Source organism: Lithobates pipiens, unplaced genomic scaffold (genome assembly GCF_037356315.1).
Source record: "Lithobates pipiens isolate NorthernLeopardFrog02 unplaced genomic scaffold, aLitPip1_a1.2 Scaffold_16, whole genome shotgun sequence".
In the NCBI taxonomy this organism is placed as follows: domain Eukaryota; kingdom Metazoa; phylum Chordata; class Amphibia; order Anura; family Ranidae; genus Lithobates; species Lithobates pipiens.
In genome coordinates, this window is record NW_027507748.1 from 470785126 (window position 1) to 470810859 (window position 25734).

At 45.6% G+C, this 25734-nt stretch overlaps 1 protein-coding gene across 1 annotated transcript in view; it reads right to left on the bottom strand.

The window, feature by feature from the left end:
* Nucleotides 1-25734, bottom strand: part of POGLUT2 (protein O-glucosyltransferase 2) — a 130471-nt gene that overhangs the window by 87214 nt on the left and 17523 nt on the right. Inside the window, exons 3-4 of the mRNA XM_077482921.1 lie at nt 22190-22395; nt 17942-18019 (exon numbers count right to left, since the gene is read on the bottom strand). Of these exons, the coding sequence (XP_077339047.1) occupies nt 17942-18019; nt 22190-22395 (284 nt within the window). The remainder of the gene's footprint in view (nt 1-17941; nt 18020-22189; nt 22396-25734) is intronic.

Below are 25734 nucleotides of genomic sequence, written 5' to 3' on the forward strand. Positions count from 1 at the left end.
ACATCCACCATCAGGTGAATGGCCTGCTCAGCTCAATTATTGTGGCAATATGCTCATCAATATTATCCCTTTAAATGTTGCAGACCCAAATTCCCCACTCCTCTTCCTCCATTTTCACAGGAAATCTATGTCATCCACTTGTCACAGCACCCCAGAGATATTCAAGTAAACAGCAATATACAATTGCAATCTCCTGCCGGCTTACTACTGCTATTGGTGTGACTTTGGCGTGACGTCACAGGCTCGGGTTCTCCCTCCTAGACGTGTTGCACTCCGTGATTGGGCTTCTTCAGTAGGTGTCGGCAGAATATTGGAATTGTATAGTGCTGTTTACTTGATTATCCTGTAAGGGTTTTTATATGCGGGGAGTATTTTAATAAAATTTGCGATACTGAGTACACTGTATCTATGCCTTTCTACTTTGATTGATATGGGAGCTGAGCCCCTGGGGTGCTGTGACAAGTGGATGACACAGATTCCCTGTGAAAATGGAGGCGGATAAGAGTGATGAATACGAGTCTGCAGCATTTAAAGGGCTAATATTGATGAGCCTATTGCCACAATAATTGAGGTGAGCAGGCCCCTCACCTGGTGGTGGATGTGCACTTTTTGCTGTCATTGATTTTTGTTTTGATATATTTCTATTTTTCTGTTTGGAGGTTATAAGAACGTGATTTTTGAATTCACAATATTTTGGACACTTGATTTTTTCACGATGCATATATAACATAATCTCTTATAAGGTTTCGTTTTTGTTTTTTTTGCGCTACACTGTTTTTTTGGTTTGAATCAGAACTGTAGAATTGAAGCAGTCCTCAAATGTGGTACCCGCAGTGTTAAATTAGTTGTGAAGACAAGATATTAAATATGATATTTCTTTAGGTAATGGGTACCTTTAAATAGTCTTTATTTTTAATTAACTCTAAAGTAATCCTTTTGCCATACACAGCGAAATCAAGTAAGATCATGATCGGTGGACCGATCGTTTTGACAACGATGGTGTTGATTATGCTGAATACACAGAATTATACATCATGATCCCTTTCGGTTAGCACTATTAATTTGGTTGTTAATCTGTTTTGCACCAATGAATGAATCCTTTTGTCATACACAGTGCGATCAAGCAAGATCATGATCGGTGGACCGATTGTTTTGATCTAGTTCACTGTGGTGCTGATTATGCTTAATACACAGTGTTTAAATATACATTTCCTTTTTTTAACATAGGGAGGTATGTTTGAGATATTTTTGTAAATGTTTATATTAGTTATAGAATGCACTATAGCCCTGTAAGATTGAAGGATTGTTTGCGAGTGCAGTTAGGATGCGTGGTGAGAGCAGGGCCGCTGATAGAAATCATGGGGCCCCGTACCACCTACCTGATGGGGCCCCCTTCAGCTCCACCCCTGGCCCCCGCCCATGGTCCCTCCTTCAGCCCCGCCCTGTCCCAGCCCCTCCCCAGACCCCACCTTGAAACAAAGTGCTGGTTTTCTACAAGTGATAGGCATGGCTGGCACTGTCTGCAGCACATTACGGCATTGGCGGCATGGGTGGCACTGTCTGCAGCACATTACGGCATTGGCGGCACTGTCTGTAGCACATTACGGCATTGGCGGCATGGGTGACACTGTCTGTAGCACATTACGGCATTGGCGACACAGGTGGCACTGTCTCTGCTGGCAGCACATGCGTTATGGGCCATAAAGCATGTGCTACCGGCAGACAGTGCCGCCAATGCTGTAACGTGCTGCAAACAGTGCCAGCCGTGACACTAATGGCATAACGCATGTGCTACTTGCTGACAGTGCACCCATGCCGCCAATGACATATTGTGCTGCAGACAGTGCCACCCATGCCGCCAATGGCATAATATCATTGGCAGCATGGATGGCACTGTCTCTGCAGGCATCACATGCGTTATGACATTAGTGTCATGGGTGGCACTGTCTGCAGCACAATATGGCATTGGCAGCATGGGTGGCACTGTCTGCAGGCAGCACATGTCTTATGGGCCATAACGCATGTGCTACCTGCAGACAGTGCCACCCATGCCACCAATGCCATATTCTGCTGTAGACAGTGCCACCCATGCTGCTAATACCATAATGTATATACGCTGCTGCATCAGTAGTAGATCTTGAATTCCCCCCCCCAAGCAAGTACACACCTGTGTCATTTTTAGCTGGGCTCCATGAGGCACTTCTTCCCTGATCCTGCTGCGCTGCTGCCTGGACTGGAGTGTCCAACTGTCCACAAATGATTCCATTCAGATGTGATCATGTCAGCTACTTATTTTTTGTGTTCTGCCAGTCTGACACCGCCGCTCGCCTCACTGGCACTTCTCGCAAGAGGAGGCGGAGGAATCACTCCACGGCGCCAAGGGGGACGGCACGATAGAGGACGCACTGGCTGGGACTTGAGCCACAGCCAGCATGAAGAGCGGGTGCAGAAGAGGTATTCTTCTGCACCCGAAATAGAGGAAATAGTCCCTCCCTGCCACCACCTAGTCTGCAGATAGCTATCTGCAGAAAAAAAAAAACGTAAAAATAACCGAGGGGTGGTGGGGGCTATTTGGTTGGTAGTTGAGCCGGAACGGCCATGGCTGGAGGATTTTTATTTTTTTTAATCATTTATCTGCTCAGCTTGCCTGGGCCCCCCTGCTGGCCGGGCCCAGTACAACAGGGCCAGTCGTACTGGCCTATCAGTGGCCCTGGGTGAGAGCCTCTCAAACAGCAAAATTAACATACGAGAGTGGGTTAATTCCCATGAGCTCGTGTGTGTAGAAAAGGTTGGGAGCTGCGCTGTGTGGCCACGCCCTCTGACGAAAGCAATGAGGAAACTAGTCAGGGCCTGATCACGCAGCAACCCATGCCATTGAATCAAGCTGTTGGCGCTCCAGTTTACCTCACCCGGGAACACCGCTGTAGCAGTGAAGAGGTACATTAGGAGGGAGTGACTTAAAAAGTATAATTTTACTTATGCTTTTAACTTATGTTTTTATTGTAAGTGTACATCTACGAGGGTTTATTTAACCCCTTGCCGCCGAGCGTACACAGATGTGCGTACTCGGCTTCCGGGGGTTATACCGAGATGATGCCCGCACCTGCAGGCATCATCCCGGTAGTGATTTTTAGAGCGAGCGATTGGCTTTCCAGCCATAACAACCGATGCGGCTAAAAGCCGCTCGGCTGTTATGCCGGAGGAGTGGGAGGGGACATCCCACCGCCTCTCGCCACTCTTACCGGGACTCTCGTTCAATCGGGAGCACCAATGTACGATCTGATGCCTCTGGCAGCTAGGGAGGGACTGGAATGAAGCCGTAAGTGGCTTCATTCCAGTCTCCTTGACGTAAACACGGACGCGACATCATGACGTCACTTCCGGTTTACTCGGCTGCCAATGGCGCCGGATTAAAAAATATATACAGTATTCAGAATCGCCAAAAATGGCAATTTGAATACTTTGAAGTATAAAGGAGGGATCGGGGGTAATTTTCGAGAAAAAAAATATGGATTTTAACTTGTAAACACCAAATGTCAAAAATAGGCTTAGTCATGAAAGGGTTAATAAACATACCTTTTGGAAAATTGGATTACACTATGTGTACCCTTCTTTTCCTGCTTGTGACAAGCAATATACAGATGGAAAGATGCAGCAATTGCTGATTTTAGCCACCTGACATCCACACACCTTCCAACCAATATTGGATGAAGATTCACAGAGGCTTGCTGATAACAACATAACCAGAGATATGCAATTAAGACAGTAATATCTGGTAAGTAAATTTCTTTTGGGGGATTGTCATTCAAGCATTGCGATGATGGTTAATCGTCTGGCGTAATTAATTATAATTTACCCTGAACATTTCTCTTTTGGAGCAGATTTTTCTTAATCTTTTTCATATTTTGGCTGCCTATTTTGTCAAAAGAAGACTGTGTATCAAGTTTGAAAGACTTTCAGAATATGTAAGAGCTATTAGTATTTAAATATTTATTTTGGACACAATTTTGTTACATTGTTTTTCTTATTATAGTAGCAGCTTGGTCGATATTGTATCTTCACAGTGAGTGCTGAGGGAGAGATATCTACAGTTATTTGATTATTTCTCAATTTTTTTCAACTCTAAAGTAAAATTTTTCATTCCTCAGAGCCTTACGGATCTGTAAGTGGGCATGTCCACATTGAGGCATAACTGGGAGACACTGCAGGTTCACAGCAAAGATGGGGATTGGCTGGCTGGGGAATCTGCTGTTGGTCAAGGGACAAGGGATTGGCAGGGGGCATGGCTAAACACTGACCATGGAAGATACAGGCACGCTGTGCACAGCTTGCCTGTATCTCTGAACGGAATGACAAACTGACATCACTAGCATGGATTGGCTTCAGTGATTAGCAAGATCAGTTTAAATTCAGGACGTGGGGAACTGCCAGGATCAACCAGGTAATACAGAAAGATTACAGGTTTAGATACCTTACTGATAAAAAAAAAAAAAAAAAAAAAAAAAAAAAACACACAAGAAATCCATTGACAGATTGACTAAAAGAGAAATATGGCCAAAGCTCTTTTGGCCATACTGTACTTCTCATGTGGGTCACAGGAGTGCACATAGTTCTTCTCTCCTTTGACCCAGGCTTAGGCCCACTGAAGACTTACAGGCAGCTGGCTCAGCCTCTTAGAACAGCAGCACTGAGAGCCTAAACCAGCCATTTCCTGCCCTATTCTCCTGCCCGTCACTCCAGTGCATACTAGAGGGGTAGAGCACAGAGTGGTGACTGCCAAGAATTAACTCTGCTCTCACTCTGATGTACTCACAACTTGATGGTGTAGGTAAGCTTTTCCTTTGTCAGTTTGCTATATAGTCCCATGGAAAATACACTAGAGCAGTGTCAAAAACCATGAATTAGACTGAGACAGAAGTACAGTTAAGTCACACTTGTTTAAAATAATAATAAAGAAAGGTAAACAGAGTAAACATAGCCAGAGTTCAGGAACCAGATCGGATAGTCAGACAAGCCAAAACGTCAAGGAGCCAGAGAACATAGTAGCAGAACAGCAAGCAGGATCTGGAGCCAGAAGGAATGTCAGCCAATCAAGTCTTTAACAGGAACACAGGAGACATCTCTAGAGATGTGATCAAAGCGAAGGCAGAGATCATCTGGACTGGACAGCTTAAGTAGGCAGGACCGAGGAGTAGGATCATCAACAGGTGAGTCCCTGTAGAGAGATAGGAGCTGGCAATTAGCCGGAAGCTAAACGGCCAGCTAAGAGAAGGAAGGGCTGGGCCCAGCCCTGACAGTTCCCCCTTCTCAACGACCCCTACCCCTCGAAGAACCACCAGGCTTGAGGGGAAAACGTCTCTGGAAAACATGGCGGAGCACAGGGGCAGGTACGTTCGAGGATGGGACCCAAGAGCATTCCTCCAGACCGTGCCCTTTCCAATGCACCAGGTACTGTATGCGCCCACGGAACCTACGCGAGTCAACAATGGACTGTACTTCATACTCTTCATGGTTCTCAACCTGAACAGGGTGAGGACGTGGCACAGAGGTGGTAAAGTGGTTGCAGAACAAAAGTTTTAATAAGGAGATATGAAATACATATGATATACGCATATTAGAAGGAAGGTCTAATGCGTAAGCCACTGGGTTAATCCTGCGAAAAATATGGAAAGGCCCAATAAACCAAGGTGCGAACTTCAGAAAGGGAACGTGAAGTCAGAGGTTGAGAGATGACAGCTAGACCCTGTCCCCAACCTGGTAGAAAGGCACAGCCAGGCGTCTGCAGTCAGCATGGAGTCTGTACCTATCATTAGCATGTTGCAAAACCTCCTGGACTTGTGCCCAAGTAGAACGAAGACCACGGTAATGCTCCTCTAAACGCAGGAATACGCTGCAGAACAAAAGAGTCAGGCAACATGGAAGGTTGGAAACCATAGTTCGCCATAAACAGGGACAAATCAGAAAGCATAATTCAACCCACTATTGTGAGCAAACTCTGCCCACAGTAAGAGGTCTGACCAGTAGTTATGATGGTCAGAAATATAGCAACATAGGAATTGCTACAAGGACTGATTGGCTTGTTCTGCTGCCCAATTAGACTGCGGGTGAAACGCAGAGGAGAAATCAAGCTGAATTCCCAACTGTGCACAAAAAGCTCGCCAGAACCAGGACACAAACTGACTACCCCTGTCCGAGACAATCACCTTGGGTAGCCCATGAAAGGGAAAGATCTGCCAAGCAAAAATGGAAGCCAGTTCCTTAGAAGTGGGCAACTTCCTTAGTGGAATACAATGAGGCATTTTTGAAAACCGGTCAACCACCATAAGGACAACTGTGTTGCCCTGCCCACAATGAAATCCATAGACAGGTGGGTCCAGGGCCTCTCTCCATTGGGTATGGGTTGTAGGAGACCCACTGGAAGTTGTCGTGGAGTCTTACTCGAGAATAGGGATGAGCCGAAAACACCCCCCGGTTCGGTTCGCACCAGAACTTTCGAACGGACCCCAAATTCGAACGAACGTTAGAACCCCATTGAAGTCTATGGGACTCGAACGTTCGAAATGAAAAGTGCTAATTTTAACGGCTAATATGCAAGATACTGTCCTAAAAAGGGTTTGGGGACCTGGCTTCACCCCAGGGGACATGGGTCAATGCCTAAAATGTTTTTAAAAATGGCCGTTTTGGCGGGAGCACTGATTTTAATGACGATTAAAGTGAAAAAAAAGTGAAATATTCCTTTAAATATAGTGCCTGGGGGGTGTCTGTAGTATGCCTGTGAAGTGCCACGTGTTTCCCGTGTTTAGAACAGTCCCTGCACAAAATGACATTAAATGGAAATAACACCTTTTAAAACTGCTTGCGGTTTTAATGTTATATCTGGTTCCTGCAATATGGTTGAAAATCATTGAGAAAAATGGCATGGGTAGCCCTCCCTGCCCATTACCAGCCTATTTGGGTCTTGTACGCATATTAAGGGGAACCCCGTACCCATATTAAAAAAAGGAAATGCGTGTGGCCCCCAGGCCCTATATACTCAGAACAGCAGTATACAGGCGGTGCAAACAAGACAGGGACTGTGTAGGTTTGTTGTGTTAAGTTGAATCTGTTTGTAATTTTCAACTGGTACATTTTTAAAGTGTAGCTCCAGTCAAAAAAACTATTTTAAAGCTTTTTGGAAAACATAGGGAAGGGTTATCACCCCTGTATAATTTGTTTTGTCGTCCATCTTTTTTCATCTCACTTGCTGTTGTCTCCTTCCGTTTGCAAGTAGGAGATGTTTGTAAATTGGATGTTTGAAAGAAGGGGCCTGCCCTATATGCTCTGCAGAAATGGCGGAACAAGGTGTTGGTTATGCCACAACATTGTAAGCCCTCAAAGTGACTCTTGGTGGGCGCTGGAGCGCCCTGCTGTGAATGATTATATCAAGAATTGTAATTACATGCCATTGTTGAACAGTGGTAGAAAAATTGACCTTTGGTGGTTGTGGTGCTGGTGCCACAACACTATAAGTCCTCACCGTTACTCTGGGTGGGCACAGGAAGGGGCCCTCCTGTGAAATATTATATCAAGAATTGTAATTACATGTCCCTGTTAAACAGGGGCAGAAAAATGTGGCCTTAGGCACTGGTGCTGGTACCACCACACTGCAACCTCTCCCATATACTCTTGTTTGATTGCAGGAATTAGCCCTGCTGCAAAGCATTGCATCAAAAATTGTACTTAAACGCCCCTGTTAAACAGGGGCAGAAAAATTGGGCTGATGGCATCAACCAGAACCAGAAATGTTCTTCCAACATATCAGCAGAGGAGGAAGAGGATAGACAATCAACATAACAGGACAGTCACTCAGCATCAGCATAGGCAGTCTTGAAGGGATGTGGTATTTCAAAAAAAATTATTCTGTTACATCAGCTTCAGGTGCTTGGTAGCTGTGGGTGATCCAAGACTGATTCATCTTGATGAAGGTCAGTCGATCAACTGATTCGGTGGATAGGCGCACCCTGTGATCGGTAACAAAGCCACCAGCAGCACTGAAGGTGCGTTCCGAAAGAACGCTGGATGCAGGACAGGCCAGTAGCTCAATTGCATACTGTGCAAGCTCTGGCCAGTGATCCATCCTCAAGACCCAGTAAGCCAGAGGATTTTCGGTGGGAAAGGTGTCCAAGTCTGACCTTGCCCCTAGGTATTCCTGCACCATGTAAATCAGACGCTGGCGATGGGTGCTGGAACCGATCATACCTTGGGGCTGCGGACTAAAAAATAGTCTGAAAGCATCAGTCAGACGGCCACCTTCTCCACCGCTCCTTCTGACCGATGCCTCAGCAACACGTTGTCCAGGACCAGGAGTTTGTAACCTCCCAGTCTCTGGGAATGCGTTGCACAGACCTTTCTGCAAGGCCTCCCGGAGATGTCTCATCCTCTGCTCCCTCTGCGATGGCAAGATAAGGTCGGCAACCTTACCCTTGTACCGTGGATCAAGGAGAGTGGCCAGCCAGTAATGGTCCCTCTCCTTGATCCGAAGAATACGAGGATCCTTCCGCAGGCTTTGCAGGATCAGGGAGGCCATGCAGCGTAGGTTAGCTGAGGCATTCGGTCCGGAGTCCTCTGGGTCACTAAGGACAACATGATCCGCAGCTACCTCCTCCCAGCCACGTACAAGTCCACGTGTTTCTTGGGACTGTAAATCATCCCTACAGGACTGCTGCTGCTGATGCTGAGTGGCAGCCTCCACCTCCATGCTGACACAATCATCATCCTCCTCCTCTTCCTCCTCCTCATCCTCTTCCTGTGTGATGGGTGGCACAGCAGGAACACTGTCTGGATAAAGGGGGCCTTGAGAGGCAAGGAAGTCCTCCTCTTCCTGCCTCTGTTCTGCCTCAAGTGCCCTGTCCATTATTCCATGCAGCGTATGCTCCAAGAGGTGGACAAGAGGTACAGTGTCACTGATGCATGCACTGTCACTGCTCACCATCCTTGTGGCCTCCTCAAACGGTGATAGGACAGTGCATGCATCCCTGATCATGCCCCACTGGCGTGGTGAGAAAAAACCAAGCTCCCCTGACCCTGTCCTGGTGCCGTAGTCGCACAGGTAGTCATTGATGGCCCTCTGCTGCGTGTGCAGCCGCTGCAGCATGGCCAATGTTGAGTTCCATCTGGTGGGCATGTCACATATAAGGCGGTTCTTGGGCAGGTTCAACTCCTTTTGGAGCTCAGCCAGCCGAGCACAGGCATTAAATGATCAGCGGAAATGCACACAGACTTTCCTGGCCTGCTTCAGGACATCCTGTAAGCCAGGGTTCCTGCCCAAGAACCGCTGCACCACCAGGTTAAGGACGTGAGCTACACAGGGCACATGGGTCAGTTGTCCCTGTCGGAGGGCGGAGAGGAGGTTGGTGCCATTGTCGCAAACCACTATTCCTGGCTTAAGCTGGCGTGGCGTCAACCACCTCTCGGCCTGCCCCTGCAGAGCTGACAAAACATCTGCCCCAGTGTGGCTCCTGTCCCCCAAACAAACCAGGGCAAGCACGGCATGGCATCGTTTTGCCTGCGTACTTGCGTAGCCCCTGGAACGCCTACGGAGCACCGCTGGTTCTGAGGACAGAGCACTGGAAGAGGCCATGGAGGAAGAAGAAGTGGAGGGGGTGGAGGAGAGAGGTGTGTCACAACCAATAGTAGCATTTTGGAGGCGTGGTGGCGGAACAACCTCCAACACTACTGCACCTTGTCCTGCATCCTTCCCAGCTGCCAGAAGAGTGACCCAATGGGCCGTGAAAGACAGGTAACGTCCCTGTCCATGCCTGCTGGACCATGAGTCAGCGGTAATATGCACCTTACCGCTGACCGCCCTGTCCAGCGAGGCAAGGACATTGCCTTCCACATGCCGGTAGAGAGCCGGAATCGCCTTCCATGAGAAAAAGTGGCGTTTGGGGACCTGCCACTGAGGAACTGCACATTGTACAAACTCACGGAAGGGGGCCGAGTCTACCAACTGAAAAGGCAGCAGTTGAAGTGCTAGCAATTTAGCCAAGCTAGCATTCAACCGCTGGGCATGTGGATGGCTGGGAGTGAACTTCTTCCGCCGGTCCAGCAGCTGGGGCAGGGACATTTGCCTGCTATAATCGGACGTGGGTGTACCGCTAGCAGAGTTCCCGGAAGCACTTGGCTGTGACACACCTAATTCTACACCTTCATTCCTCTCAGAGCAGGTTTCGGAGAGGACTGAAGGTCTAGTGGGGTTGGAGATGCCAGCTGATGAGGAGCAAGGAGAGGTCCGCTTTGTTCTTTGGTGTGGGTCTTTGAGGTACGCTTGCCAACGAGCTGCATGGCAGGTCAACATATGTCTGATCAAGCATGTGGTGCCCAAGTGGCTGATGTTTTGGCCACGTGAGATACGCTTGAGACATATGTTGCAAATAGCAGCGGTGCGATCTGATGCACTCGTCTCAAAAAAGGCCCACACCAAAGAACTTTTAGAATAACGCGCAGAGGCAGCGCTCTGCACAGGCGGAGCTCTGCGGTGTGATTCAGTCGGTGTGCTGCCCCTAAGCTGGCCCCCGGAGGGCATCCTGGCTCGTTGGACATGTGCCTCCTCCTCCTCCTCCTCCTCCTCCCTCCTTCCAGGCACCCACGTGGAGTCAGTGCCCTCATCATCCCCTCCCTCTTCATCGCTGTAGCAAACCTGGCAGTATGCTGCAGCTTGTGGAACATGACTGCCAGATTGCTGTCCTTCTTGAGCATCCCCTCTGTCTGCGCTCACGCTACTGCCTTCCTCTAGCTGAGTGTCATCATCAGAGCCCACAAAACACTGGGCATTCTCCTGGAGCATGTACCCAACACTGTGCTCAAAGAGTTCAGGAGACTCCTCAGGAGGACGTGGTGGGTCTAGGGAAGGAGTCACTGATGATGACATTGAGAGGAGGGAAGACGATGCGTTGGCAGCTGCTTTGCTACTACCCTGAGACTGGGTGAGAGAGGATGAGGAGGATGAAGAGAGCTTGGTCATCCACTCTACCAAGTCGTTGGCATGTTGCGGTTCAACATGTCCAGCTGCCGAAAAGAAGGACAAGCATGTCCCATGGCCACGTGCTGATGACAATGCACCGCGTCCACCACCAGCACTGTTGTCTCTAGACACAGAGCCTGCTTGCCCTCTTTTATCGGCTCGCGCCTGTCTGCCTCTCCTTGCTGGCCTTCCAGACATGGTAATGGCCTGAAGGGAGTTGGGTAAAACAGCAGTTGGGTAGTGTATATTGTGCTGGAGGCACACAACACCCACTAACTCCTGCAGATGCCTTTATTATAGAACACCAGAGATAAAGGGCTATATACAGATGTATACTGTGCTGTGCTGGAGGCACACACAACTTCCAATAACTCCTGCAGATGGCAATTGGGCTCAAATAGAGAACAGCTATGTAGGTGGATTATAGCGGTATGTACTGGGTACAGAGCACGCAGACAGCGCGCACTATCTCCTAACACTACTGACTGCAAGCTCTATTATTAACGATAGATCACTAGCTATATAGGTTAGGTGAATATCGCAGTGTATACTGCGGTCAGGGCACGCAGACAATAACCAGAAAACAGCAGAGATAAAGGGGTATATACAGATGTATACTGTGCTGTGCTGGAGGCACACACAACTTCCAATAACTCCTGCAGATGGCAAGTGGGCTCAAATAGAGAACAGCTATGTAGGTGGATATAGCGGTATGTACTGGGTACAGAGCACGCAGACAGCACTCACTATCTCCTAACACTACTGACTGCAAGCTCTATTATTAAAGATAGATCACTAGCTATATAGGTGAGGTGAATATAGCGGTGTATACTGCGGTCAGGGCACGCAGACAATAACCAGAGAACACCAGAGATAAAGGGGTATATACAGATGTATACTGTGCTGTGCTGGAGGCACACACAACTTCCAATAACTCCTGCAGATGGCAAATGGGCTCAAATAGAGAACAGCTATGTAGGTGGATATAGCGGTATGTACTGGGTACAGAGCACGCAAACAGCACGCACTATCTCCTAACACTACTGACTGCAAGCTCTATTATAAAAGATAGATCACTAGCTATATAGGTGAGGTGAATATAGCGGTGGTGTATACTGCGGTCAGGGCACACAGACAATAACCACTACACAACAGCAAGATCGAAAATCGGCCAAAAACGATCGGTGTGTACTGTGTTGAAGGTACACAGAACACCCACTGCTTCAGACGCCAACACACTACACGAGGCCGCCGCGATGGCGGCCTTATATAGTTTGGGGCGTGCACTACACAGCCTGAGCTATGATTGGCCACAGGCATCCTGCCTGTGGCCAATCATGGCTCTCCTCGCTGCTGGCGCTGCGATTGGCCAAGCATGCGGGGTCACAGTGCATGCTTGGCCAATCATGAGCCAGCAATGCACTGCGCCATCGCAGTGCATTGTGGGCCGTGAGCGCCACGCGAATTTGACGCGAACGGACCAAAATGTTCGGATTTCGCCGAACGGACGAACAGCCAATGTTCGAGTCGAACGTACGTTCGACTCGAACACGAAGCTCATCCCTACTCGAGAACAGGCAGCTATGAAAGCTGTTACATCAGCACTTAGACTAGGCCACCAGAATTTTGGGGAAATGGCTCAAAAGAGTTAATTCTTCCCTGGATGGCCAGCAGCCTTGGGAGAATGGTAAATCTGGAGCACGCAGACTCTTTGGGACATAGCAGCGGTCGCAAGGTTTCTCAGGAGGAGCATGGACCTGAGCAGCAAGAATTTTGTCACCCAAAGGAGAAGTGAGACTGGTGCGAACCGTAGCCAGAATACGATCAGGAGGAATCACAAGAACTCCATCTTGGAAGTGGAGGAAAATTGTCGTGACAAAGCGTCAGGCCTTACATTCTTAGTACCGGGTAAGAATATGGCAATGTAATTGAAACTTGACAAGAAAAAAGAGCCCATTGCTCCCTTCTGGGAGAGAGACATTTAGCCTCAGACAAGAATGTGAGACTCTTATGGTCAGTGAGAATGAGAACCGGCACAGTGGTACCTTCGAGGAGATGTTTCCATTCTTTCAGGGCTAAAATGGTCGCTAACAACTCTGTCACCAATCTCGTAATTGCACTCCGCAAAAAAGTAGCCACAAGGATGCATAGCGCTCTCAGAGGTAGGACGTTGAGATAGAAGGGTGCCAACTCCAGTCTCAGAAGCATCAACCTCAAGGATAAAAGGTAACGTAGGATCAGGATGTGCCAACACAGGAGCAGAAACAAAGGCAGCCTGAGACTTTCAAAGACCTTAATGGACTCTGGAGACCAACTCTGTGGGTTAGTGTCCTTCCTGGTCATATCAGTCAAGGGATTGACCAGAGACAAGAAGTTACGGATAAAACGTACGATAATATTTGGCAAAGCCAAGAGAACGCTGCAGAGGGCATAGGACTGCTGAAAGTTTCTCTGGGTCCATCGAAAAACCAGCAGTGGAAATTACATAACCCAGGAATTTAACCTGTTCACTATGGAATTCGCACTTCTCCAATTTACAATAAAGATTGTTCTCTCTTATTTTCTGAAGCACACGACAAACATCTGTGTGGTGGCTCTCCAGGGACTTGGAAAATATGAGGATATCTTTGAGACAAACCCCCACACATAATTGCAACAAATCTCGGAGGACATCATTGATAAATTCCTGGAAAACTGCCGGGCGTTACAAAGGCCAACAGGCATTTTGAGGTGCTCATAATGGCCTGTTCTGGTATTAAAATGCAGTTTTCCACTCGTCGCCCTCCCTAATCCTCACAAGATTATATGTCCCTCTCAAATCAAGCTTTGTGAAAACCGATGCTCCCTTGAGGCGGTCAAATAACTCCGTAATCAACGGAATTGGAAAGGCACTCTTAATCGTGAAACAATTCAGACCACTATAATCAATACAAGGTCTCAGTTCACCACTCTTCTCCTTTACAAAGACAAAACCAGCACCAGCAGGAGAGGAGGATTTACAGATGGAACCTTGAGAAAGTGTGTCTGCAACATACTCCTCAGTGGCCTTATCCTCCAAGACCGACAAAGGGTAAACCCGGCCACAAGGGGGTATGGCACCAGGTTGAAAGTCAATTGTGAAATCATATGACCGGTGTGGAGGCAAACTACCGGCTTGACCTCTGTCAAAGACATCAATAGAAAAAATAAATAAATAAATAAATAAAAATAAAAAAATAAAAAAATCGCACTACTCCTCCAACAGGGAGGAGAGTGAAGAGGTGCACAGGACCTTGGCTACTTTCTGAGTAGTTTTTTGCCTGCCTGGCCACAATTAGGGCACAATCTCTCCCTCCTCCTAGAGGTTCACTCATCCGCAGAGAGACGCGTGAAACCCAAGTGCAAGGGTTCACCTTCACTGACCGACTTGGTACCGAGGGCATGGGAGGTGAGGGAGGCAAAGCTCGAGGGGAACAAATGTATAGGAGGCTTCCGCAAGTGCTCTTTAAAAGAGAGTCTTTCTCTGAGTCTAGAGTCAATGAGGATGGCAAACATGATCAACTTCTACAGCTCAGTGGGTATATCTTGGGCTGCTATCTCATCCTTGATGGTATCTGAGAGACCATGAGAAAAAGCAGCCATGAGGACCTCATTGTTTCAAGCAACCTCTGCTGCCAGAGTACGTAATTCAATGACGTAATCAGAAACAGTTCTCGTACTCTGTTTGATGGACCTGAGGTACTTTACAGCAGAAGCAGAGCGTGTGGCAACGTCAAATACCCTTTTAAAAGAAGCCACAAACTCAGGGTAACTCAAGACAACAGGTGTTTGCGTCTCCCATAGAGGGTTTTCCCAGACCAAGGCTCTCTCAGAAAGCAAAGATATCATGAAACCTACTTTGTTTCTGTCCGTGGGAAACACCTGGGGCAGCATCTCAAAGTATATCTCAACCTGGTTGAGAAACCCTCTGCATTGGACTGGATTGCCCCCAAATCGCTGGAGAAGTGGAGCGGAACCAGACATAGCACTTATAGAGGAAATACTCAAGATGGGTGCCTGCACAGAGACTGAAGCAGCAGCAGGGATGGCCTGCAACACACTGGAGCAGCCACAGTGGGAGATTCCAGATGAGCCGTGCGACTCATGAGCGTTTGTAACTCCATGGCAAACCGATTCATGTGGTGATCCTGCTCATCCAATCGGAAAAAATATTACCAACAAGTGGATTAACTGCATCTTCTGAATTCATGGCCTTCGCATACTGTCAAAAACCATGAATCAGACTGAGACAGAAGTACAGTTAAATCACACTTGTTTAATAATAAAAAGGGTAAACAGAGTAAACGTAGTCAGAACATAGCCAAAGTTCAGGAACCGGAATGGATATTCAGACAAGCCAAAATGGCAGGGAGCCAGAGAACAGCAAGCAGGATCTGGAGCCAGAAGGAATGTCAACCAAGCAAGTCTTTAACAGGAACACAGGAGAGCGTCTCTAGAGATGTAACCACGGTGAAGGCAGAGATCATCTTGACTGGGCAGCTTAAGTAGGCAGGACCGACAAGCAGGTGAGTCACTGTGGAGAGATAGGAGCTGGCAATTAGCCGACAGTTGAGCGGCCAGCTCAGAGAAGGAAGGGCTGGGCTTAAACCTTTTACCACAGATGATCTCTTGCCTCCTTGTCGCCTTTGCCCCCTGTTATGCTAATGTTGCAATGGGGAACTGTGAGGAGTCATTCATCTGGAACAACAATCCTTTTGCCAGATATATCATCTTTTATGTCAGGTATATCGACGATGTCCTGCTTATCTGGAATGGGAGCTTGGATATGTTCTCTACTTTTGTGTCCCACTGCAATAATGATGGTTTAGGCCTACATTTCCCCTGTATGTTGTACCCCTTTTCACTTGTATTTTTGGATTTGGAGCGGTCCCATGAGGATGATGTCCTTGTTACTAAAAACTATTGCAAACCTACGGGAGGCAACTCCCACTTACAATATTTCAGTTGTCACCACCCATCTTGGCATAACATTCCCAGTTTCATAAATTGAGGATAAATTGCTCAAAGCAGCAGGAATATATGGTTCCACGCTGCCCCATGAGAAAGATCTGGTGTTCCAGCCAAAGGCTATAGTCAAGCTTCATATTAAAGTGGTCTAGTACGCCTTGGGCTTGTGGCCCTTTCATCATTGCTATTCACGGAGATACTGGCCCCTGGGGACTATGTAAGTACTAACCATTAGGGATATATCCCTGTCATATGTAGCATGCATTCGCTAGAATGACCCATGTGGTATACAATGAAACTGGATGCTGGTATTTATAAGACTTTGCTTTTCTTAATTTTTAATAAAATGGATGCTCTGCAGTACAGTAACTGAGTCATTTGGAGACTGTTTTTACATAAATAAGAACTCATTTGAGCAATTCCATTTGCCAACAATACTGTCTCTAAATGCTCTTTTGGGTATTTGGATTATGCGCTATTACTACCTGATCACCTGGTTGGATGAAGCACTGAGATCTCTCAGCATCTTAATGTGAAGTCGGTAAATATATTAAGCGTTTGAAGAGCAAGACAAGAGGATGTTCTAAAGACATTTTTTGTAAAGTGTACCTATTCTTTAAGGCTGGGTTCACACCACAGCGATGCGGGAACGCCGCGAATCCGCGGCGTTTTCCTGCATCGCATGACTCCCGCCGGCAGTTCACACTGCCCTATGCGAACGGCTGGGAGTGTCAATGAAATGTTAACGACACCCCCAGATCCGTCCGCATATCGCAGTGCGATCTGCAGACTCGCACAGGAATCAGATCACATGGTGTGAACACCCATGCGATCCGATTCTGCTGCGGACCAAAAAAAGGGTCCCGTGCGAGTTTGCTGCGGGAGCGATGCAAATTCAGCCATACTATCTGTATGGCTGAACTCGCATCGCTACGGAGATCGGATGTGATTAGCACTGCAGTGCGGTGCGAATCACATCCGGATCTCCCCCCGCAGCAGTGTGAACCCGGCCTAAAGGGACCCTGTCATCAGTGAATTATGTAAGAAACTATTGCTAATCACTCCTAGACATGTGCGCCGTCAAATTAGTTTTGTTCCGTTTCGTATTAGCCGTTAATTCGTATTCAATTTGGATTCAATTTGGATTCGTATGAAATACAAATTTTCGTTAGGTTCGTTAACTCTTCGTAGCAATTATGAACGTTCGTTATGAGGATTTTAAAAAGCAAAAAATACCTTACTCAATATGGCAGTTGTCGACTCATGCTCATTATGAGGGGCTCCCACCATCCCTGTGCCGACTTCCTGGGTTTGTACCCCTGCTGTGCTCATTATGAGGGGCTACCACCATCCCTGTGTTGTGCTCATTATGAGGGGCTCCCACCATCCCTGTGCTGTGCTGACTTCCTCCTGGGGCTGTACCCCTGCTGTGCTCATTATGAGGGGATCCCACCATCCCTGTGCTGTGCTGATTTCTTGGGTTTTTAACTTCATAACGAATAATTGTAATTATTATGACAATAATAAAACAATATTAACGAACATTCTTATTTTGTCTGATTCTGAATCTCCCATCGACTACCAGTACCAGTCTCCCACTCCCATATTAAAAAAGGTAATTTTCCCAACCCTCACTCAGCAGCAGAAGAAAACCTCTAATTGGTCAACAAAACACCAGTCATGTTTCTGTTGTAACAGACTTTGGATCCGAAATTCATCAACGAAATTTCGTATACAATTCGGAAGCATAGAAATTTGTATTCCGGATGCTTCCGAATGTACGATTCCTACGAAACTAGCTAATCACTGGTATTGCTTAGGGGATCCTCAGTAACTTTTCACACTAGCACTAGGCAAAATTATAGATATTTCATGTTATGCCATTACAATACACAATAATGTAGCATTGTTTATTATGGTTTTACTTTACTTATTAGGAATATAAGAACTTACTTTACTTGTTAAAGACAGAAGAAAGGAATCCATGAATATTCTGAATCCCACATGCTCTCCATACGTCTTTATATAAACCTAATAAAATAAAGAAAAAACTGAGTAATATTAGTTATATCTGTAATTATGCATTTATATCAAAGCACTTCAACTATGTTATAAAAAGACAGATGGGTACTCAGGTATAATTGCTGCCAATGGTATTTCATGGGTTATGTAATTTTTAAAGGACTCTTGAAAATGACCAGTAGTAAACATAAAGAGTATGCAGTATGCATAGGTAATTAATTAAAAAAAAAAGTTAAAAATAAGCCCCCAGCAAGAACAATAATTAGTGTGGTGCGATTTTCAACCTATTCATTTAAATGGGCTGAAATTGCTCTGGATCACACCGAAATTACTGCATGCACTACTTTTAAAAATACACTGCAACTGGATCACATAGTATTGCAGTACCATGCGACCTGGTGCAGGCAAACGCACTGTGTTTGCAATCTGTGTTTGTTGTGTCATTAGGAATACGCTGACATCTGCAGCAGAACAAACACCCCATACAGTGCGAGTTCTGGTGTGAATAGATCCTAAGCGCTCATTTACACCACAATCTCTGTGTTCACTATGCATTTATGCATGTGCATTTGCAAGTGATTTGTGTATTTACAGTGCATTTTCAGGAAAAAAATTTCATTAATTTCAATTTATTTTCTTCATTTTTTTCACTAATTTGCACATGCATATGCGTGTTTTTGTTGCATTCCGATAAGTGCATAATGCTGCACTTTTTTAAGCACACATTAAAGCACTGCAGTGGTCCAATTCATGCTCACTGGAATACATTCATTTTTGAATGAACCCTTAAAAACATTCTAATGCTTAAAGTGACTACACTCATGTCCACTTAAAATCACAGCCTGTATTACCTTGTGCCCAAAGTACAAGTCCTGGTTCACCAACAGATCCAAGAGTTATTGCTTAATAAAGGTATTTTTAAAACCTTTGATCCCTTAGGAAACTTAAACTGAACAAACAGGTCAAGATGAAAAAACAAAAAAGTAACCAATAAAGATAAGTTACTAGCAGCGCTGTGTTTACATTTTAAAAATATATATACACACACACATTTAACCACTTAAGGCCCAGGCCATTTTTTTGCGATATGGCACTGCGTTTCTTTCTTTAACTGATAAATGAACTGACAATTGTGTGGTCTTGCGACGCTCTACCCAAATGTACCCAGAGCAACAATTTTGAAAATAAAAACTTTTTTTATTTTTTTTTACTTTTTGCTACAATACCCAATGCCCAAAAAAAATAAAAAAAATTCTTCATCAGTTTAGGCCGATATATATTCTTCTGCATATTTTTGGTAAAAATGTAAAAAAAATAAAAATAAAAATAAAATCTCAATAGGTGTATATTGATTGGTTTGCGCAAGTTATTTTGTCTACATACTATGGGATAGATTTAGGGACTTTTATTATTTTTTATCGTTTTTACTAGTAATGGCGGCAATCTGCGATTTTTAGCGGGAATGCGACATTGCGGCAGACAGAGCTGACCCCAAATTATACTTTTTGGGGACCAGTCACGTTACATTGATCAGTGCTATAAAAATGCGCTGATCAATGTAAAAATGACACTGGCAGGGAAAGGGTTCACACTACGGGCAGTCAAGGGGTTAACTGTGTTCCCTAGGTGTGTTCTAATTATAGGGGGGTGGCCTGATAGGGACGTGACAGAGATCACTGTTCCCGATCACTGGGAACAGTAGATCTCTAACATGTCCCCTGTGAGAATGTGGATCCCACCACAATCGTGGGCTGCCAGCAAACATCGAGTCTGCCTGACCCACGGGCATGCTCCCGCCCGCAATAGCGCCCGTGTGAGCCAACGTACGATGACATGTCATACTTACCTGCTCTGTGCTGTGCAGTGATTTTGCACAGAGCAGCCCCTACCCACCTCTGCTCAGGTCCTCCAATGGCTCTGGGCCCCTCCCCCTTGCCGAGTGCCCAAATGGCAAGCTGCTTGCCGAGGGAGCACTTATGCATGCTCACTCTCAGCTCTCTGCATCCATAAGACACAGAGAGCGTGGCTCAGCCTCGCCCCTCCACTCCCGCCTCACTGGATGTGATTGACAGCAGTGGGAGCCAATGGCTCCTGCATCTCAGCCAATCAGAAGGGAGAGACCTAGGAGAGCCTTGGGTCTCGTGCACATTGCTGGATCAAGATTGGTCCTAAGTATTAGGAGGGCTGAGGGGGTAGCTGCACACTTAAGGTTTTTACCTTCATGCATAGAATGCATGAAGGTAAAAAAAAAAAGTCAGCCTTTACAAGTATTTTCATTTTAAAAACATTGTAAAAAAATATAAAAAAAAATATAAAAAAAAATAAAAAATCACATGGGTTCTCTGGCCCATACTGTAATGCTTTCTGACACAAATACAGTGTGAATTAGCAGTTTGTTTGTACAGCATTTTATTCTATGAGGTCGTATTGGCTGTACGAACACAGTCGCAGGTCCTAATTTGAAAAGTATGCAGGTGTGGATGAGTGGCCTCAAATGCACTCTGTCTGTGTTTGGGGCCATACACCTGCATCCATACACCTGTCAAATTAGTACTGCGGCTGTGTTCATACAGCTACTGCATCCCCATAGTGTATCATAGGCTGCCTGCACACAGCTCCAGCCACATAAAAAAACACGAATTCAGACTGTACAGGCCGCAGCACCCATGTGAAAGAGCCCCAAGACCTCACAAACAGGGTTTTATTTATTAACTCATTACAGTTTAATCTTTTAGATCTAGCAGAAATTGTGTAAAGTCATTTTGTGTTTGTGTCTGCTAATTATGATTTTACTGTCCTTTTAGCAAAAATATTGTTTTATTATTTTGGGGGAGGGGAACCCTGTCAGGTAGGCTGTATTCAAAGTCACAAAGAAGCAATTGTGAGCCAATAGGACAGGTTCCCGATCAGTGATCACATGATCTTAAAGCCCAAATATTGTCTTAAAGTGCTGGTGTACCCCACTGATGTTAGGATCTGTGGCTTATTTCAGCTTGTAGTACTATTAGGTTTTGAGTTTTGCAGCTTGAAAGTTTACATGAAGAAACATACTTCTGCTGGACATCAGACATATTTAATATACATGCCTTGAGGTTCTATATGTTGCCATATTGTCTGCATGCCAGCTTAGGCCTCAGGTATGTACTGAAGTGGTGTAATTTAGAATACGTCTTTCTATAGGCACTATTCTTCACACTGACACCAATGATGAGGCATCGTTGCTCCCAATGACACCAATGATGGGGTTGCTATTCCTTCCACTGACACCAACAATGGGGCATAATTCCTCCCATTGATATATGTAATTGATTAACCACTATTCCCTGAAACCAACAATGGAGGACTGTTCCTCCCACTGATACCAAAAATGGGACACTATTCCCCACTGACACCAATGATGGGGTACTATTCCTCCCGCTACTGACTATAGGTAGACAATTCCTCTCAACGATACCAAAGATGGGGCACAATTTTCCTCCCAATGACACCAACAATAGGGCATGATTTCTCCCACTGACACCAACAATGGAAAGCTATTCCTCCCACTGACACCAAAGATGGGGCATTGTTTATTCCCACTGACATCAGGACCTTTTCAAATTCCAGTGGCCACAGTCTGGCCCACCTTAAGTCTGAACGACAGTAAACTGACCCTTTGTTTAGAAAGTTAAGACTCCTTATCTAGGCATAAGAGCAGAAGCACCCTGGGTCAGATTTTAAGGACGCAAGCCCTGCGCCTACCAAAGAAGATGTCCTTACACTCTGGGAATGATTTAAGGGAGCAGGCCCCATACTGGGTTTACCTTCCAAGATGAGCATACACCCCAAAGAGGTCTTTAGAGACAGGGCTCCACTGCTGGCAGACCATAGACCTGTACATCACCCTGCGGCTAACTCAGTGTGATGTACCAAGATGTGCAGGAGCCAGTTCCCGAAGGAACATTACTGGCTGACCCCACATCTTCTCCAGATAGGGTCCATGCACAGTCCTCTGAGTCCCTAAAAGCAATAACCTCCTAAAAAGTGGTAAGCTTCCTTCAGTAGGTACGCCTGTTTGGAGTTTGGTTAATGATAGGGTTGCTTTAAAGCAAATGATACGGATTCTGCTTCTTGGTAAAAGCTAAGTTTCAAAAACAAACTGTTTGGAATCTATCAATGTCTGTAGGAAACATAACTTACTTTGTTGTCTTTGATGGTGTAATGACATAAACTCTGTCGATGACCAAACCTCTCAGGAATTTCCACAGCAATCTTGTCAGGATCCACAGTAGCAAATGGTTTAAGATCACGCTCAATTTGTGGGATTAATTTATTACAAGCCATGTGTTTCAACCAGAGGTTGCTGTCTGGTTCAGGGCAATAACATTCTTCACTATATACTGGACCTGAAGAAAAATAGAATTATATACATTACAGTTACTTTGTTGGTTCATATAAAAACTGTAGCTATCCTACAAAGAGATTCAATCTTTCTGATGATATAGGTCATTAAGCTGTCAAAGGGAATTGTATAGGTCTTTTTTTTTTTTTAAACAAACATGCCATACTTACTTCCACAGTGCAGTTCATTTTGCACAGAGTGGCCCCCCGATTCTCGTCTTCTTGGGTCCCTCGGCGGCTGTCTCGGGTCTTCCCCGCAAGAGTTAACCCCCCTCTGGGAAGCGTTCACCCAAGGGGGTTAGCTTGCGGGTGCGCTCCCGTGTGATACACTCGGCCCTGCCCCCCGGCGCGCTGCGTCATTGATTTGATTGACAGCAACCGGAGCCAATGGCTGCGCTGCTATCAATCATCCAATGAAGAGCCCACAGGAGCTGGGGGAAAGCAACATGGGATCGCGCTCATGTAGATTCGGGGAGGTAAGAAAAATGGGGGCTTGGGGGGGGCCGGAGAGTGCAAGCTTTACAACCCCTTTAAGCTGGCCATATATTAGTAGAATTTCGTATATGGTAAGTGTTCATACAAAAATTCTCGTCAAAATGATCTTTCTTACCATCATGAAGTAAACTAGTTTTGTTCAAAAGACCTTAAAATTTTGTCCAGATCTGGAATTTGAATGGAATACCAGGTGTATTAAACAGGATTCATTACAATATGGTCCACAAAGGGAAGGGGAAATGATGAGGAGCACCGGGGCTTTGTGACACCCAGATATTTGTGGACTTTGTGACACCCAGGCAGTAATGAAAATATAAAACAAACATTTATTAAAAAAGCTAAAACGTCACCTTTATCAGAGTAAAGGGCATCACTGAACATTAAGCAAACAAATAGCATTAACCATTTGCCACCCACCATTTAGACGTTGGCAAAGTGGCTGCAATAGCCTGACCGGACATCATATAACAAGCCGTTGCACACCCCCGTGGGCACGCATAATGCCGTTCTTTGTTGTGGCGTGTCAGTCTGGCACACTGCAACTCCGATCTTTACCACGCGATCAGCTGTGTCCAATCACAGCTGATCACAATGTAAACAGGAAGAGCCGTTTATCAGCTTTTCCTCACTCGTGTCTGACAGACGCAAGTAGAGGAGAGCCGATCGCTTGCTCCTCTGTCAGGGGGGTCTGCGCTGATGTATTATCAGCGCAACCCCCCCTCAGATGCCCACCAGGGACTACCTGGGATGCCTACCTGGTGGCCATGGGTGCCAATATGTGCCCACACATGATGTCAATGTGTACCTACACATGATGCCAATCGGTGCCCACCAGCAATACCTGCAAGTACCTTCTAATCAGTGATGCCAATCAGTGGCAGTGCCACCTATTAGTGCCCATCCATGACCATCAGTGCCACCCATAAGTACCCATCAGTGCATCCTTTCAGTGCCACCTATGAGTGCCCATCTGTGCTGCATATCAGTGCCACCTATGAGTGCCCATCAGTGCCGCCTATCAGTGTCCATAAGTGTCGCATATCAGTGCCCATCTGTGGCACCTCATCCATGCTCATCAGTGCCACCTTATCAGTGCCCTGCAGTGCAGCCTCATCAGTGCCCATCAGTGAAGGAGAAAATGTACTTATTTACAAAATTTTATAACAGAAACAAAGAAAATTAAAAATGTTGTTTCTCTTAACATTTTCGGTCTTTTTTTATCGGTTTAGAAAAAAATAAAAACTGCAGAGGTGATCAAATACCACCAAAAGAAAGCTCTATTTGAGGGAACAAAATTATAAAAATGTTGTTTGGGTACAGAGTAGCATGACCATGCAATTATCATTTAGACAGTGACAGTGCTGAAAGCTGAAAATTGGCTATGGCAGGAAGGGGGGAAGTGCCCAGTATTGAAGTGGCTCAACATGTACAAGGTAATACAATACAGTGAATCCAAATAAATACTCTATTATGCTTGTGCTGTGTAATTTGGCCCTTTGTATCACCTGAAATACCAGGGTGATCCTGCCTGGTTCTGCCCTCCCCTCCGTAAACTCAGTTTATGTGCCTCCGTCATATGCTGCTCTCCTCCCCCATATTATAATATATATTATATATCCTTGAAACGTAAATGTATTTTATTGGTATTTTATGTGATAGACCAACACAAAGTGGCACATAATTGTGAAGTGGAAGGAAAATGATAAATGGTTTTCCAAAGTTTTTAAAAATAAATATCTGAAAAGTGAAGCGTGCATTTGTATTCAGCCCCCTTTACTCTGATACCCCTAACTAAAATCTAGTGAAACCAATTGCCTTCAGAAGTCACCTAATTAGTAAATAGAGTCCACCTATGTCTAATTTGTATTAAATATAGATACAGCTGTTCTGTGAAGCCCTCAACGGTTTGTTAGAGAACTTGGTGAACAAACAGCAGCCGTCAGGGATAAAGTTGTGGAGAATTTGAAAGCAGGGTTACATTATAAAAAAATATTCCAAGCTTTGAACATCTCACAGAGCACTATTCAATCCATCATCTGAAAATTGAAAGAATATGGCACAACTGCAAACCTACCAAGACATGGCATCCACCTAAACTGACAGGCCCGGCAAGGAGAGCATTAATCAGAGAAGCAGTCAAGAGGCCCATGGTAACTCTGGAGGAGCTGCAGAGATCCACAGCTCAGGTGGGAGAATCTGTCCACAGGACAAATATTAATTATGCACTCCACAAATAAGGCGTTTATGGAAGAGTGGTAAGAAAAAAGCCATTGTTGAAAAAAAGCCAAAAGAAGTTTGCAAGAAGGGGGACACAGCAAGCATGTGGAAGGTGGTGCTCTGGTCAGATAAGAGCAAAATTGAACTTTTTTGACCTAAAAAGCAAAATGCTATGCGTGGCAGGAAAACTAACACTGCACATCACCCTGAACACACCATCCCCACCGTGAAACATGGTGGTGGCAGCATCATGTTATAGGGATGCTTTTCTTTAGCAGGGACAGGGAAGCTGGTGAGAGTTGATTGGAAGATAGTTCACCTTCCAGCAGGACAAGGACCCTAAACATACAGCCAGAGATACAATGGAATGGTTTAAATCAAAGCATATTCATGTGATTGAGACTCTGTGGCAAGACTTCAAAATTGCTGTTCACAGACACTTTCCATCCAATCTGACAGAGCTTGAGCTATTTTGCAAAGAAGAATGGGGAAAATATTGCACTCTCTAGACGTGCAAAGCTGGTAGAAACATCCCCAAAAAGACTTGCAGCTGTAATTGCAGCAAAAGGTGGTTCTACAAAGTATTGACTCAGGGGGGCTGAATACAAATGCTGCTATGTGTATAAAGACTA